The following is a 17,723-nucleotide window of genomic DNA, read 5'->3' on the forward strand; positions in this document are numbered from 1 at the left end:
CGATGATACCTGAGGAAGGGGGTGCTGGACGTGGCCGGGGCAGATCGAGGAAGAGACGAGTCCGCAAGGGAGGAGAGAGGAAGACGAAGGTGAGGAGGCAGTCAGAAGACCGCCAACTCCGATGGCAGCAGATAAGATGCAATACAATCAAATCGGTCGATAGCTTTCCCCGCAGCACGTGATGCTTATCACCGACGATACCCGCGCGTGACGTGGTCTGGAAGGGATCAACTGCCACGGTAATATGGCGCAGCCGGACTCGTAGAAAAGAAACTCTGTGGACGACGTTTCTGACTTCCTTTGTGCTTCGGAAATGATGATTGTCAGGCAGCGAGGTCTGAGGTCGTGTTTCGTCATCCGGATACTCCAATTGCGTCGCACGGTGGCGGTCCTTGCGGGCCCCGATCGTCATTCCGTCTCTCTCTGTCCCCGACCTCGCTCATGGGCCCTCGATCAACTCCGGTAAGACAGCGTGCATCCTAAATACCTATTCAGGTCGAGTACTACAGGTAATGATTTCGAAGGACAAAGGACCTAAGTTCGTCAAGCATTTATAAGTAAAAACTTTCGTATGCTTCTCCGTCGTTGCTGTCGTTCGGGCAAGCGAGGGAGCAAGCCAGTCTACCAAAAGGAAGCATTGAAACTAGTAACAACCATAACGATGCCCATTGGCTTAGATTCCTAAATTCTTCCTGTAAGCCGTCTTTCGCGCGGCAAATGCGGAAGATCCGGATCGTACATGTAGCTCTAGCCAGTCGAGCGGTGCCGTCCCTATAACCCACCAAGGGCTTGTGAACCCGGCTGCCGCCTTTCCGAGTGAGGCGTACCTTGTTATCCGATCATTGGAACATCATGTATATGTCGGGAAGCAATAGCCCTAGGGCGCTTGATGAGCAATAACCTGGGGCGCCGACTGGTTGAAGACCAGTAGCATTGACTCTAGCCATGGGATCCAGCATGGTAGCGGGTTGCGCCAGCAAATGGCCGCAAGTCGAGACAACCTCTTTCCAGATAGAGAAAAGGATTGAGCGGGCTGCCCTCGAAGCACTCCATACTTTGGTAGTCCACCAGGCTAGCTGCTTGTTTTGAATGCGGGTTGTTGCTCCATCGTCTGGGATATGAAATTCCGCAATGCTGCCCAACGGTTGGAAGATGAGCTTGTATCTGTATTCGATTCGGCGATGGTTGGCACTGTTGCCTGCATGCTGGACATCTGGGCCATATTTTTGGCGAACCGATCGCGCTCCACCCGTTCCAGCTTCTCTCTACGCTTCATTGCACCGGGTCTATGCTGCAAAGTCTTCTGCTTGATGATATTGACCTGTTTGCTAGGGTCGTTGACTTCATCCTCGGCGTCCGGAAGGGCATCGGCCAACGAGTCGAGGGTGGCAAGTTTTTTGGAGGCACGCCGACGCTTTGACTTCTGAGAGCTCTTTTCTATTCTGGATACGAAACTGGCGTGCTTGATCAGGCGCTTGTCCTTCTTTGTTGTGCGAAACTCATCGTCGAAGAAGCTTGACTTGGTGGAGGGGAGAGCGCCTTTGCCACTTGCGGGCTTTTTGACAGATCTAATCGGAGCCTGCTCAGGGAAGCAGATGTGGTGAGAGGGGATTCTCACATGCGAAGGAGTGGGACGACTTACCATGATAATTTGCGCGGCTTCGTGGTCAGGCAAGACGAAAAGACTTGCATGTGCTCGCGGGACTGATTCTGCGTCGATTCCGATAGTTTTGCCGACTAGTCCGGATCCGCCCTAGTCCCAAACCGAGGTTGGCGCTGGGCGCTAAAACAAGAAGACCCCCCGGCTCACCGCCCAGGTGACATGCGACTCAGCGACTGGGCTGGCCTGGGTTGGGTGGTTGGGGCCCTTAGGCGGCGGTCGACGTCGTCAGAGGACCCTGGCAGAGGCCGTCTTCAGTCACAGATCCCTCGGGCTTTGTCTCAACGCTGACCATTCGGGTGCTATCCTGGGTTGCTCCCAAGGCCGATAAGAACCTCAACACTAACGGTGGGACCCAGCAGGGCACTAGTCCAGGCTAGGCCAGCGTAGTGCAAGGCCACCGAACTTGATCGTCATATTTCCATCAGAGTCTTTCCCCCTGCTCCTGGTCCAGATTTTCTCGGGAGGCAAAGATCCACATTCACGGGTACCGAACCCGCCTTTTTATCTTGCACTGGCCTGGCACTTACATCAGGGAACCACCGCCTGACTCCGGGTTGAAGAAGATTGCCATCTAATTTGCGACATTGCATGTGGATGCGGTCCCCAGCGCGCCTTTTATCTCGCCGGACGTGCCCTCCCACCTTGAGGACAACTGTGACTCTACCTCGGCCCCAGACCCCCTATCACCTCCCCTCTACCCCATTGAGTCGGGAATTCTCGCCGCGTCTATCAGTTTCGACCATACTTAAGCCCCGAGGCTCCCTCGCAGTCCGCTACTTTTCGTATAGTCGTTTCCGACCTTCAAGCAATCCCGCCAACAACGAAGCAACAATGGGTTCCCTTGGACCGTACCAGCGCAAGCACAAGGTTACTGTGGTCGGCTCGGGAAATTGGTATGTGCAAGATGGCGGTCCGTGACTTTGCCCAATGCCACAGCGCTGATGAATGTAAAGGGGATGCGCAATTGCCAAAATCGTCGCGGAGAATGCCGCCAGCAACCCTGCGATCTTCGAGGAGAAGGTAGAGATGTGGGTTTTTGAGGAGAAGGTTGAGATCGCGAAATCGTCTCGGCACTATGATCCCTCTTCGCCACTCTGCCAAGGCCCGCAGAACTTGACGGAGGTGATTAACCAAACTCACGAGAATATCAAATATTTGCCAGGAATCAGTCTTCCCCCCAACTTGCATGCTAATCCCTCGTTGGTGGACGCAGTCAAGGACAGTACTATCCTGGTCTTTAACCTCCCTCACCAGTTCATCATCAAGACCTGCGAGCAGATCAAGGGTAAGATCCTGCCGTATGCGCGGGGAATCTCCTGCATCAAGGGTGTCGATGTGAATGAGGAGGGTATTCATCTTTTCTCTGAGACAATTGGCAAAATCTTGGGTATTTACTGCGGTGCCTTGTCTGGCGCAAACATCGCGAGCGAGGTTGCCCTAGAAAAATGGTCCGAGTCAAGCATTGCCTATGATCCTCCGCACATGGATTCCAAGGCCCCGTCTCCCAATCGCTCTCCTTCCGAGTCGACTGAGAACCTCGTTCAGTTCGAACACAAGGATGTTTCGGGTCAACTTTCGAGAGTGAAGCTGCAAGCGTTGCCGTCTGATTACCCCCCTGTTGACCACGCCGTCCTGAAGTCGCTTTTCCATCGCCCGTACTTCCATATCCGTGTGGTGAGTGATGTTGCTGGCGTTTCCCTAGGAGGCGCCCTCAAGAACGTCGTCGCTCTCGCTGCCGGCTGGGTTGATGGCATGGGGTGGGGTGACAACGCCAAGGCTGCTATCATGCGAGTTGGCCTCCTGGAGATGGTCAAATTCGGTGAAAAGTTCTTCGGGGCCACTATTAATACTCGAACATTCACCGAGGAGAGTGCAGGCGTCGCCGACCTGATCACCAGCTGCAGTGGTGGCCGTAACTTCCGATGCGCCAAGCTCAGCGTCGAGAGAAAACAGCCCATCGAGAAAGTCGAGGAGACCGAACTCAATGGCCAAAAGCTTCAGGGCACCTTGACTGCGGTTGAAGTGAACAACTTCCTGAAGAAGCAAGGCCTTGAGGACGAGTTCCCCTTGCTTACTGCTGTCTACCGTGAGTAACCCAGCTCTTCGCTGATTTAAATCCATCCCATTACTGACCCTGAACAGGTGTTCTCGAGGGCACTATGTCTGTTGAGGATATTCCTTCATACATTGAGCGGTAAATGAGACCTGATGAGTTCTTCCCTTTGTCTTATGTTCGGGTTATTAATTTACGGGATTTGGTTCCTTTCGATTTTTAACAGAAAGCCGGAGTCTATATCGTACTTAGGAACCGGGCGGGTGACCAGCAGTGGCACCAGCCAGGCCGTTCTGAGCGCGCGGTTGTGATGGGGGTACAATTCATGCATACCCCTCTTTTGTTTTCTTTCCGTTTCTTTCTCCGGCCACCTTGTTTTAATTTTGATGACGATGATTTCGGGGAGGGGACCCTGTTGGTAGGTATACTTTGTCAAGATTTCTCATGCACATAGACCGATGACTATAGACGCAATGACACCGAATGGCTGAACCTTTTCCTTGTGTGCTCTAATCCCACTCAGTAACAACCACTAATTGCGCCTCTCCCCTACTCTGTGTGAGGATCATCATGGCCTGACAGGGCGTGAGGGGGAGCCGTGCGGAGGCCCGAGTCCGTGACCGGGCCGTTCCAGCCCGCTCGGCGGTTCGCTGGCTTTCATGATGTCAGTATTCCCGCGGGGTTGCGTTGCCCTGACCCCCAGGAACAACAAATCTTGTTCGGGCTCTTTCTTTTCTCTTTCTCTTAAATCCTCCCATCGTCTCTCGCTATCACTACATTCTCTTTCTAGGTCTTCGACGACACTCACTACTTTTACTGTCATTGCTTGGTCGGTCTAGCCAGCAACATCCCAAGGAACAAAGCCGCCAGACTCGCCATCGAGAAGCCACCCCTCAGTCTGATCACTTTGGTGGCTGAATCATCTCGAGCAGGGCTATCGAAATCATCGAACTCCGCAATGTCGTCTTCACGGCAGGTTTATCTGCTGCCTCTGAAAGACGATGGCTCGCCTGATGTGCCAGGGGGGTATCTCTACCTCCCCCCTCCGACCGACCTGCCGTACTTGCTTCGGTTTGTCATCGAGGGCAGCAGCTCGATTTGCAGAGAGGGTAAACTTTGGGTTAACATCCCTGAAAAAGGCGAGCCTTTCAGTCGTTCTGCTTTTCGGAGCTTCAGGTAAGAGTCATGAATAGCCGCGCTCTTATCAGCAGCTGACACTTTGAGGCGATCTCAGCCTGTCTCCTGACTTCAACAAGAACATTCAGATCGATGTACCCATCCCCTGTGCTGGCTCCTTTGCCTTCTATGTGACGTTTTCTCCTCTTCCTGAGTTCTCAGTCCTATCGACCCCTGCATCGGAACCGACACGTACTCCCACGCATTATATCGATGTCTCACCGAGGTTGACCCTTCGCGGCCAAGACCTGCCCCTCAATGCGCTTTCTATATTTTCCGTCATTTCCAAATTTATGGGCCAGTACCCAACAGACTGGGACAAGCATCTTAACGGTATTAGCCAGCGTAATTATAATATGGTACACTTCACGCCCTTGATGAAACGCGGAGCTTCCAATTCACCCTACAGTATTTTCGACCAGCTACATTTCGACGATGCGATTTTCCCAAACGGTGAAGACGATGTTTCTCATTTGATCTCAAAGATGGAAAATGAATATGGACTCCTATCGCTTACGGACGTTGTGTGGAACCACACTGCTAATAACAGCAAATGGCTGGAAGAACACCCAGAAGCTGGCTACAGTGTCAAAACTGCTCCATGGCTTGAGGCCGCACTCGAACTGGACACTGCATTGCTGAAGTTTGGACAGGATCTTCAGAGTCTTGGCCTGCCCACCGAGTTCCAAACGGTGGAAGACCTCATCACCGTCATGACCGCCATGCGCGACCATGTTGTCTCTGGCATTCGACTATGGGAGTTCTATGTCGTTGATGTTAGCGCTGACACACGAAGAATAGTCGATCAATGGAGGTTTTCCAATAACATAAATTTGACAGACGAAAAATGGTCACAGTTCGACCTTCAAGACTTCAAAAACCGGACCTTGAAACAGCAAGCGAGTCTCATCCGAGACCACGCCATTCCAACCTCGAAACAAGTTCTGGGAAGGTTTAGCAGAGCAATCGACCCCCAATTTGGAGCAGTCATACTGACGGCACTTTTTGGTCCTTATGATTCCACGGCTTCTGATACAAGTGTAGCCGAGAAAGACCTATCCAAGATACTCGACGAGGTCAATCTTCCATTCTACAAAGAGTACGATGCAGACGTCTCGGAAATCATGAATCAAATCTTCAACCGGATCAAATATCTCCGGATCGACGACCATGGACCCAAGCTCGGATCTGTATCAGAACGGAGTCCTTTGATCGAAACATACTTCACGCGGCTACCTCTGAACGATGTCACCAAGAAGCATGACGAAAGGGCATTAGCACTGGTGAACAACGGCTGGATATGGAACGCTGATGCTCTGCGGGACAATGCTGGACCTGACTCTAGGGCTTATCTGCGGCGTGAGGTAATTGTCTGGGGCGATTGTGTTAAGCTGAGGTACGGTAGCTGCCGTGACGATAACCCTTTCCTCTGGGACTTTATGACGGACTATACCCGTCTCATGGCCAAGTACTTCTCTGGATTCCGCATCGATAATTGCCACTCGACGCCGTTGGTAGTCGCGGAGTACCTGCTAGACGAGGCACGGAAAGTGCGACCTAACCTCACCGTTTTCGCCGAACTCTTCACTGGCTCAGAGGAAGCTGATTATATCTTTGTCAAACGCCTCGGCATTAATGCACTCATTCGTGAAGCCATGCAAGCTTGGAGTACCGGGGAGCTCAGCCGTCTTGTTCATCGTCACGGAGGCCGCCCGATCGGTAGTTTCGATCTAGACTTGCCATCTTCGGGCAGCAGCCACGCAATAGCCTCTTCCGGCATTGACACTGGCAAAGAAAAAGTTACCCACATCCGCCCTACGCCAGTGCAGGCATTGTTCATGGATTGTACTCACGACAACGAGATGCCTGCGCAGAAGAGGACTGCAAAAGATACACTACCGAATGCCGCTTTGGTGGCTATGTGTGCTTCAGCCATCGGAAGCGTCATCGGTTATGATGAAATCTATCCTCGGCTTGTGGATCTCGTCCACGAGCATCGGCTGTATTTCTCGGATTTTTCAGAATCCCCCAAGGTCGGGTTAGACACGCTCGAGGGAGGTATAGGCGGCATTAAAAAGCTACTCAATGACCTTCACACCAAAATGGGCGTTGAAGGCTATGACGAGACGCATATTCACCATGACGGCGAGTATATCACTGTTCACAGGGTTCATCCCCGAACACGGAAAGGTGTCTTCTTGATCGCGCATACAGCATTTCCTGGCCAGGACAGCAAAGCCATACTGCCGCCTACACATCTTGTTGGAACTCGTGCCAAGCATGTCGGGACATGGACCTTGGAGGTAGATGCGAGTGAAACAACCAAAGACAGGGTACTAGCGGATAAGTCCCTCCTACGGGGGCTGCCTAGCCGTGTCAGTGCCATTGAAGGCACCACACTGGAGGAGCGTGGTAAAGATACCACCATCTCTGTACTGGAGTCGTTTGTTGCCGGGTCTATCGCCTTGTTCGAAACATCTATGCCAAGTGTTGAACATGCGACTGGATTGGACAGCCATATCACCGAAGGCGTGGATCAAGCGTTCTCGGATCTCAGCTTGGTGGACCTGAACTTTGTCCTTTACCGCTGCGAGGCGGAAGAGAGAGACTCGAGTAATGGCCAGGACGGGGTATACAGTATCCCCAACCATGGCCCCTTGGTTTACGCCGGCTTGCAGGGTTGGTGGAGTGTGCTTGAGACCATCATTAAGTACAATGAACTAGGCCACCCGTTATGCGAGCACCTGCGCAACGGTCAGTGGGCCCTGGATTTTATCGTTGGTCGTTTGGAAAAGCTGGCACAGAAGGAAGAACACTCTGCTCTCGACAAGGCAGCTACATGGCTGCGGGAGAAGTTCCAAGCTGTCCGCGAGCTACCAAGCTTTCTTCTACCCCGGTATTTTGCCATCATCGTCCAAATTGCCTACAATTCTGCCTGGAAACGCGGAATTCAACTCTTGGGACCGCGTATACAAAACGGCCAAGAATTCATACATCAACTTGGTATGGTGAGTGTCCAACAAACAGGATATGTGAACTCCGCGTCGTTGTGGCCTACAAAAATAGTGCCGAGTCTCGCGGCTGGCCTCCCGCATTTTGCGGTAGACTGGGCAAGATGCTGGGGCCGCGATGTGTTTATATCGCTTAGAGGTCTTCTTCTCTGCACAGGTCGATTCGATGATGCTAAGGAGCATATATCTGCATTTGCAAGTGTTCTCAAGCATGGCATGATTCCGAATCTCCTCAGCAGTGGAAAACTTCCGCGCTATAATTCTCGGGATTCTGTATGGTTTTTCTTGCAATCGATCCAGGATTACACCGAAATGGCCCCGGATGGGCTGAAGATTTTAGACCACAAGGTTCCCAGGAGGTTCCTTCCATACGATGACCTGTGGTTCCCATTCGATGACCCAAGGGCCTACTCGCAGCATTCGACAATATCCGAAGTGATACAGGAGGTATTCCAGCGACATGCACATGGACTTTCCTTCCGAGAGTACAACGCAGGGAGTGATCTTGATATGCAAATGAAGCCTGAGGGTTTCCAGATCGATGTTAAAGTTGATTGGGAAACAGGATTCATCTTCGGTGGCAGTCAATTCAATTGCGGGACATGGCAAGACAAAATGGGCGAGAGCGAGAAAGCTGGGAACAAAGGAGTGCCTGGGACACCACGAGATGGGGCAGCCATCGAGATTACCGGGCTGGTTTATAGCGCTTTGACTTGGGTTGCAAAGCTGCACGAACGTGGAATTTACCAGCACGATGGGGTCGAAATCGGAAATGGAAAGTCCATCTTGTTCAAGGATTGGGCATCGAAGATTCGAGCCAACTTTGAGCGCTGCTACTATGTTCCCCTACACCCGAGGGAAGACGTTCAACACGATGTCGATGCAAACGTGGTCAACAGAAGAGGGATATACAAGGACCTTTATAGGTCTGGCAAGCCATACGAGGATTATCAGCTTCGATCTAACTTCCCTATTGCTATGACTGTCTCTCCGGACCTGTTTACTCCTTCCAAAGCGCTTGCTGCTCTTGCTCTAGCAGACGAGGTTCTGGCTGGTCCGGTAGGCATGGCCACCCTTGATCCATCAGATCTCAATTACCGCCCTGACTACAACAACTCAGAGGACTCTACCGATTTTGCCACGGCCAAAGGCAGGAATTACCACCAGGGTCCTGAGTGGGTTTGGCAACGCGGGTACTTCCTCCGCGCATTTTTGCACTTTGATCTCGCTCGCAGGACGACGCTGGCGGAACGGACAGAGGCTTACCAACAAGTAACTCGGCGCTTGGAGGGTTGCAAGCGAGCTTTGCGAGAAAGCCCATGGAAGGGCCTGACAGAGCTAACGAATAAGAACGGTGCTCACTGTGCGGACTCGGTACGTCCCCCCGCAACACGAACCCCCATTCCCCCTCTGGTATTACTAGGTCAATCGACTATTGCTAACCTGCGCAACTCTATAGTCACCTACACAGTCATGGTCAGCTGGATGCCTGCTTGATCTGTACTATGATGCATCAAGGCATTCACAGGCATAAAGAGGATATTGTTGCTAGGCGCCCTACCGCCCTTTGGTTATATTTCATCATGTATGTAGGGTACATGTTGCTCAGGCTCTAGATAATGAAGATAGTTTCTTGCTTTGGAATGGTTGTGAATTGCCGATTGTATGCATAAATCGGATCGTATGACAGCGGACGGATTCCGGCGACTTCGCGTCGGTCGGCATAAAAGAGCCGCTGAGTCAGCTGCGTGCACAACTCATCGCCAACTGACTAGACGAGACGAGACTAGGTGCTTTTGAGTTTGGGTTCGTCAACATGAGTTTTACAACGATGCCCGACGCGGGCCAAATTTGCCGTGCTTAGCGCGAAGATTGCGGTGTAGAGCGCTTGCACTGGGGTCGCCTGACCCTGAAGTTTTGTTTTCCCTCGTCAAACCAACATCCTCCAGGTCGCAAGCCCGTCAACTACGTGACCCTAGCCCCTGACGTCAGTTGTATTTGACCGACGCATCCTTCCCAGCACAAAGGGCCGCGGTTCCATATGCATTGACAACCCGCCCACCATCCACCACCGTCCGGCGCCGAATAGCTGCTTTTCGAGCGTCATGTCTCTCACGGAATCCGCTGCGGCCGCCATGCTGACGGTCGCAGCCGTGGTAGACAGTCCCATTGACGTGCATGAACCTCGCTGGGATGATCAAACGAGGGGCCGCGATCTATACACTCAACTAGTGATTAGTTTGATGGTTGGCCTAGGTGCCTTTCTCTCCTTCTGTGTGAGTCTCCACGGTTCGCAATGGATAGTCGACGCTCTAACAATGTCTCTGCATAGGTTTTGCGACCGAAATGGACCGAACTATACGCCGCACGGCGGCAACAACGCTGCGCCGCGTCATACTTACCCGAACTGCCTGATAGTTTCTTTGGTTGGATACCCGTGCTGTATCGGATCACAGATGAGCAGGTGCTAGAATCTGCGGGTCTAGATGCTTTTGTCGTAAGTTGGATGGGTTGTGCCAAAATTGAGCTTTGTCTGACATGAACCGTGTCCACTAGTTCCTCACCTTCTTGAAATTCGCGATCCGGTTCCTCTCCACCGTCTTCTTCTTCGCCCTGGTTATTATATTGCCGACACACTACAAGAACACGGGTAAATCTGGGGTTCCGGGTTGGGATGATGACGACGACGAGACTCTGGGCGGGGACAAGAAGAAGATCATATCGGATCCAAGCTACTTGTGGATGTATGTCATTTTTACATACATCTTCACTGGACTCGCTGTCTACATGCTTATCCAAGATACGAATAAGGTTATCCGCACGAGGCAGAAGTACCTTGGAAGCCAGACCAGCACCACCGATCGAACCATTCGCCTGTCCGGGGTTCCCCCAGACCTGGGAACCGAGGAGAAGATTAGGGAGTTCATGGAAGGCCTCCGAGTTGGCAAGGTCGAGAGCGTTACACTGTGTCGTGACTGGCGTGAATTAGACCGTCTGATCGACGACCGACTTCAACTTCTACGCAACCTTGAGTGGGCTTGGACCAAGCATCTAGGCTACAAACGCGTAAAGGCGAATGCGAATGCGCTACCACTAATTCACCATCAGCCGCGTGGGTCCAGTATTATCTCGGAGGATAGCGAGCGCATCCAGCTTCTTTCAGAACATGGACGCGACCATGTGACGGACTATGCGCACAAGCGGCCGACAATTCGCTTGTGGTATGGGCCATTCAAGCTACGCTACAAGAATGTCGATGCGATAGACTATTATGAGGAAAAGCTGCGTCGCCTTGATGAAGAAATTCATGTCGCTCGTCAAAAGGAGTACCCGCCTACTGAGGTTGCCTTCGTCACGATGGAGTCGATTGCCGCCTCGCAAATGGTTGTCCAGGCCATTCTTGATCCCCATCCTATGCAACTGCTTGCTAGACTGGCGCCCGCCCCAGCTGATGTCGTCTGGAAAAATACCTATCTCCCGCGCTCCAGACGGATGATGCAATCCTGGTTCATCACCGTGGTCATTGGGTTTTTGACCGTCTTCTGGTCGGTGCTTTTGATTCCAGTTGCCTATCTGCTTGAGTACGAGACTCTGCACAAGGTGTTCCCTCAATTGGCCGACGCCCTAGTCCGAAACCCGCTTGCAAAGTCGCTTGTTCAGACTGGTCTGCCGACCTTGGTTCTCTCGCTGTTGACTGTTGCTGTTCCTTACATCTACAACTGTAAGATACTTTCTCGCATGACTCGTTATTTGATATCAGCACTAACCGATTGATAGGGCTTTCAAATCAGCAAGGCATGATGTCCCGGGGCGATATTGAGCTTTCCGTCATCTCGAAAACCTTCTTCTTCTCCTTTTTCAACCTCTTTCTTGTCTTCACTGTGTTTGGAACCGCAACGACTTTCTACGGGTTCTGGGAGAATCTTCGGGACGCCTTCAAAGATGCCACAACCATTGCGTTTGCACTGGCCAAGACGCTGGAAAACTTCGCACCTTTCTACATCAACTTCCTATGTCTTCAAGGAATAGGATTATTCCCGTTCAGACTATTGGAGTTCGGAAGTGTGGCGATGTATCCTATCAACTTCCTTGCTGCTAAAACCCCTCGGGACTATGCTGAACTATCCACGCCCCCTATATTCAGTTACGGGTATTCCATTCCGCAGACGGTTTTGAGTTTGATTATCTGTGTGGTCTACAGTGTTTTCCCAAGCTCGTGGCTGATTTGCCTTTTTGGATTGATATACTTCACCATCGGCAAGTTCATCTACAAATACCAGCTCCTGTACGCGATGGATCATCAGCAGCACTCGACAGGACGAGCATGGCCGATGATCTGCAGCCGAGTCCTCATGGGATTGATGGTCTTTCAGCTGGCGATGATTGGAGTGTTGGCCTTGCGCCGAGCCATTACACGCTCCTTGCTCATTGTCCCTCTCCTGATGGCAACAGTGTGGTTCAGCTACTTCTTTGCGCGGACCTACGAGCCTCTCATGAAATTCATCGCGTTGAAGAGCATTGACCGCGAGCGGCCCGGTGGAGGCGATATCTCCCCTTCGCCATCATCGACATTCTCTCCCCCATCCGGCCTCGATCGTGATTCTTTTCCGATCCGGATCGGCGGACAAGAATTGGGACTAAGGCTGAAGAAGTACGTCAATCCAAGCCTGATCCTGCCTCTCCATGATGCATGGCTTCCCGGGCGCACTACGGTTCCCGATCTTCAGGCAGAATTCGGGGCTAGCGATACTCCCAACCACGCGGCTGGTGAATCTGTCTGAACCCCGGTCCAGCGTACCAAGCGGACCGGCTCTACAAATTTGCAGTCGATAGATCTTACCGATTGCACATAGATCTATGAATCTCTAATAACTCTTGTTTATGTATTGCTTCTTATCATCATGATCTACGATGCTATGCCTTTGATGTCATAGATGGCCATGTTCACCCCCGGACTTTCACATCACAGTGTCAGCCGAGGCTATGAGTTGCATCCTCACCTGTTACATCTCTGTGTCCCAATGTGTTTAAATAATGGTTTCCTTTCTCTCGTTTAATGATACCAGACACCTTCGCACTGGAGGTTTCATTTGAATCATTTATGTCAGTATCTGCATGTACTATCACTTCATGTAATATAGGGAGGCTGTCCCCATGTTCCAGACAATGAATCACTTTTCAAAACTATTTCGAGAACTTAGTACCTGACCCCGCGACCAAATGCCAACGCAGGACATTTCAAATTCCCTAGTATCTAAGCCTGCACAATCTACGACCCATCACTTTTCGGGCCCCCTTCTCGGGGCAGGCCAGATTAGTTGAGAGACGCGGCTGTCATCTAGAACAGCCCAATTATGGTCACGCTGTCCGATGGGTCCCACACCAGGATGTCACATTGCCAGCCACCACACTCAGTTGAAGGACGTCCTTGCCGGGTGATTTCCTTCTAGGGTAGATGAGCCGAGTCGAAGGCTGGATCGGAAGATATCTTCGGCCCAAGAGGGGTGGGTTCCTAGACTCTGTGGCTTCTTGATATGAGAATTTACCCGAGAGTGTCGTCTGGCAACAATCCTCTCAGCCAGCACAGGGATATCGGAGAGGTGGCCGCCGAGCAGGCTCTTTGGGTCAGCAGATGTGATATTTAGTGACCCCATACGGAGTACCTGGAATGAATGTTCGAGAACACATCTGCGCTCAGACCTCGCCTTAGCGCCAGTGGGAATTAACCATTCTGTTGTTGGACTGATTGCCAATGGAGAATCAGAATGCCAGGGGCTTCGACGAAAAATGATTTCTGATAGCACGGACACATCCACCCCTGACAGCGTACACTGCGAGTGGTGACAAGTCAGCTACTGCCCATCGCCAGATTGCATTAGTGGATACTGCGTATTTGTCTTTGATGGTGTAAAGGTGGAGGAGACACCTAGGTGACAGTCTCGGATAAGAAGTCCAGTCAATGGGAGAAGAGACCAAAGACGGGGTGGGGGGGTAGCTGATGGCTGAAGATGATGGATGGTTCTAGGCTGTGATCTGTATTATGCAGTACACTCTGCCTGAGGGATGTGGCAGCCCTGCTGGCTGAGGAATGCCGCGATCATCTGACCGACCCCCGCCATCCTCCCGGCCCTCCACCACAATCAATCCTGCCAACAACAATGATCTGGAACATCATCGGCCTGCCATGCTATCAATCTTTGAGTATAGCTCCGCATTTAGCTCCTTTCCCCTCCACAGCGGAGACACTTTCGTCTCCGGGAGCTGCCGATGAACGGGGGTTATTCTTGGAATGATCCAGAATTTTGCTGAGGGGGTATCTGCGCGATTGGATGACATGAAGTATGAGATTGGGCTTCATGATTGCCGAGCTATCATTGCCTCCGCAGTTCGGAGAGCCGATCACTCTTATTTGCCTCCTCTCATGAATTATCCCCTCTCACTCGTCCGCTTGGCCCCACCGAGCCCATCATCGACCTTGACTCAACCTCGTCGTTTCCGTGGACGATGGCAAAATCTCGAAGCCAAACCACCACGGAATCCGCATCTCTTCCCCACCCGTCCCCCCGGTCGACAGCCGCCGTCCTACCTGATGGGGATCATCGCCGCGATGACTCCACTCTTCGGCGCTGGCTCGCCCTTACGATGCACGCTCCCTGCCGGGGGGGGCGATTAGCTTTCTGCCCTCACGACGTCAGAACGGTTATCACGGCTATACCAGGTCCGGGGAGGCGAATACGATGGAACTTTATCCGCACCAGATGTTCACATGGCTGCGTCGAAGAGATATATTTACCGTCAAGTATCGGGTACCTTTTCGATCTCTGCCCCTGAACCTTCTGATTTACTCTTCTAGCTTGCTTGACACAGTTGCTGTGTCGGATCTTCGCCACATTCACTATATATTTCTGGTGAAGAGCTTCTATATGCCCTGTGTCAGCAATTCTGTTTGGCACAAGTCGAACACACAAGAGAAGAACGGCTTACTACGGTAATGAGGCTACCTAGACTGTGACAGGCTTCAATCAGCACTACATCATTAGTAGCCGCACTGGGCATGAGAAGCAAGCTTTGATAAACCAGTTGTGACCTTGTTCGCTTCAGGACGAAGTACACATCTGGTCTTTTGGCAGGTCGGTCTATCTGCCAGGTCACAGTAATCCGAACAGCGTCATCTGCGCCATATACTTATCTTCAGCTTATTCCAATCACCGAATTCTGAGCTCCTATTGCGTTATTCCTTGATGCAGTCGACATACGCCGTGCAAAAACTACTCCTCCGATTCATACCTGGTGCGATCGCGCATCTGTGCCGCAAGCGTGTCTTTCTGTGATACCTGGGTCTTACAGAGGAAGCTTGAATCTATCTACCTGCTTCACTACGACCAAAAACAATTCACAATGCCTTCTTTCTCAACTCCTTCGGATTCTGAGCCCAATATGGCGGGCACTCGTGACATGGACTGGCAGAGCAGTCACGGAATTCCACTGGCGGTGGTGGATAGGCTTCTCCACTACATTCCTCACGACTCTCGGTCTGCTTTACGCTTGACGTGCAAGCCATGGTGCAGAGCAATCGACAAAGTTACGCCGCTTCGACGCCCAGTGGCTAATACCTTGCCTGCGGAGATATTGCTACAAATATTTCACCGACTAGCACCTCGAGACTTCGACAATGCCAGGAGGACTTGCTCCCAGTGGATGCGTGTTAGTCTAGACCGAGATCTCCTGCAACGTATGCTCAAACGAGCGGGTTGGTGGGACTCCTGGCTACGGGACTGTCAAAGTTCGAGCCTTGTAGTGGGCGAGGAAGAGAGTTCGGTCTGGAAAATGAGCAAACGTTTTGCCACAGAGTGTCTACTGTCTGGCCGGAAAGTCAATGTGGAAAGACCAGGGTTCCTTACAACCGCTGTTGTCGACTTCTCTCAACTATCTCAGAGGCAGCGTGCCGCCGAGTTCCGGCGTCCATCTCAGCCTGTCATTACAGAAATTGAACCCCAGACGCATGTCGACGGAACACCCCTGTTTCATGTCAGCGATTGTGGAAGATATTTGCTTGTGGCATCGAATCGCATAATCTCTGTTTATCGTCTGCTTTCCATGAGGGCTGATTTCAGTACCAGCCCTGACGCAGACGTCGCTCTTGTGGCAAGGATCACTTGTCCTGCTGAAGTTATGGCAACCACAATTGATACTAGCAGTTTGAAGTTGACTGTCGCTGCATTGCTGCACAGTCGGCTAGGCATGGTATGCGACCTTGTTCCGGCTACTGATGGTCCATGTGCCGACCTACGCCGTACAAAGTATGCCATGGAGCTGGTTTCTCGACACTTCATATACAATGTATGCTCCGCCAACGACCCACCCCAGAGCGTTTCAATCTGTCCGGGACGTCGTTGCGTCGCTTTCGGGTCGGGAACCGGGTTCGAGCTGCGCTGGATTAACGGACAGACCAATCAAGACTGTCGTAAACAGTTCCCTATGTCGCAGCCATCCGAGGTTCTCCATTTCTTCCCAAGTCGGCCTAATGCGCCAAGAGAGCTTCGCATTATCTCGTCATTAGCCGGTCCAGGTCTGCCTGGATGCAGCTGCCACGGTGTGCACGATGGTGGCAAGCGACCAAAATGCCCATTCCATCTCTCCGCTGACGTCCAATCCCTTACTCGGTGGGATCCACAACATAACGGAGATCCCGACTTAGTGAGGGCCACGCATTGCCATAATTATCATGCCATTCCCATCAATGATGGTCTGCATGTCCTCTACGTCGAGCCCCGCACAGGCCATCTCTGCATTGGGTCTGATGCTCCCATCGGCGGGCCAACAAGTCTCACAAAGACATTCGTTTGCGTTCCTCCATTCGACAACAGTGCATCCGAGGGTATAAGTGAGGGTATGGCCCCGACTGTCTTCGCAGCGGGGTCGGATCTGAGCTGGGGCTTGCGTGTAGTCGCTGCCTATCAGGACAGACTCGTCCTATACTCCGTGCCACTAGACGTCTTCAATGTCATCCGAAAGGAGCGTGAGAGACAAGGGGACGGAGTCATGGGCGACAGCGACCTGGCCAGGGACTGGTTCCTTGACAACCAGAGGTCGCGAAAGCGCCGAGACAGTCTCGTCCAGAACCAGAATGGCGACTGGGAGTTCCTTCTCAGCGTCAGTTACCGCCCCACAGCCATGATGTGGCCGTTCCAGATTTACGGCAAGGAGATCGGACGAGTAAATGATGTAGTAGAGCTAGCTCTCCAGTCATCCAACGGTGGTGCCCGCATCTGGGCGTTTGATGCATCGGGTAAAACCAATGTCATCGACGTGGATACCTTCACCTCGACTGCCCAGCCAGCCGCAGACATTCCTTGCAAGTCAGTATCTGTTGACACCGATGGCACTGTTTCGCCTGCCCAACTCGTTGACCGGAGCGTGCTCGAAGCTGCACCACAACTTACGCGCAAGCGGAAGCATTACGACCAAGAGAACTTTAGCAGCCAACACACGAATGCTCATTGGCTCGATGCTCCTATGCTAAGAGAGGAAGAGCCGTCGGAGCTCTCGCAACTCGTCACTGCAGCGGCAACGAAACGGCGTTATTCTTTCGCTGCTTGCATTGTTGATCTCAACATCCCCGAGTTGAATGCTCGAGAGGGACCATGGGTGGAGGATGTCAGCGTGATGTAAGCCCCAGTGGGGCATTGATTTTTGGCATACAGAGCGTGGCGCATCGGGCTGTTTTCGGTATCCTTATACATACAGACTCCGTACATACATTCTAGATTTATGATAGCGTGCTAATACTTTTTTCATGTCTATGTCAATGTCTATTCCC

The 17,723-nt window shown here is 52.0% G+C and overlaps 4 protein-coding genes across 4 annotated transcripts; 3 read left to right on the top strand and 1 right to left on the bottom strand.

Moving 5' to 3' along the window:
* Nucleotides 1-1,072: 1,072 nt before the first annotated feature.
* BO80DRAFT_454114 (FAM207/SLX9 family protein) lies at nt 1,073-1,645 on the bottom strand (the record flags this gene model as incomplete). Its single annotated transcript, XM_025722057.1, has 2 exons — nt 1,073-1,579; nt 1,643-1,645. 2 exons carry the CDS (start codon nt 1,643-1,645, stop codon nt 1,073-1,075), a joined length of 510 nt encoding a protein of 169 aa, XP_025576762.1.
* An 849-nt stretch (nt 1,646-2,494) lies between these two features.
* BO80DRAFT_443746 (glycerol-3-phosphate dehydrogenase family protein) lies at nt 2,495-3,861 on the top strand (the record flags this gene model as incomplete). The annotated part of the gene is made up of 3 exons (XM_025721387.1): nt 2,495-2,556; nt 2,617-3,749; nt 3,806-3,861. The coding sequence occupies 3 exons, from the start codon at nt 2,495-2,497 to the stop codon at nt 3,859-3,861; spliced, it is 1,251 nt and encodes a 416-aa protein (XP_025576763.1).
* Nucleotides 3,862-4,285: 424 nt separating this feature from the next.
* Nucleotides 4,286-13,089, top strand: BO80DRAFT_463650 (glycogen debranching enzyme). The gene is made up of 6 exons (XM_025722611.1): nt 4,286-4,892; nt 4,951-9,277; nt 9,883-10,179; nt 10,236-10,400; nt 10,460-11,624; nt 11,681-13,089. The coding sequence occupies exons 1-6, from the start codon at nt 4,675-4,677 to the stop codon at nt 12,682-12,684; spliced, it is 7,176 nt and encodes a 2,391-aa protein (XP_025576764.1). The 5' UTR covers nt 4,286-4,674; the 3' UTR covers nt 12,685-13,089.
* A 2,269-nt stretch (nt 13,090-15,358) lies between these two features.
* Nucleotides 15,359-17,575, top strand: BO80DRAFT_352242 (F-box protein; the record flags this gene model as incomplete). Its single annotated transcript, XM_025715613.1, has 1 exon — nt 15,359-17,575. One exon carries the CDS (start codon nt 15,359-15,361, stop codon nt 17,573-17,575), a length of 2,217 nt encoding a protein of 738 aa, XP_025576765.1.
* Nucleotides 17,576-17,723: the final 148 nt, after the last annotated feature.

Source organism: Aspergillus ibericus, assembly GCF_003184845.1.
Source record: "Aspergillus ibericus CBS 121593 unplaced genomic scaffold BO80scaffold_13, whole genome shotgun sequence".
Classification (NCBI taxonomy): Eukaryota; Fungi; Ascomycota; class Eurotiomycetes; order Eurotiales; family Aspergillaceae; genus Aspergillus; species Aspergillus ibericus.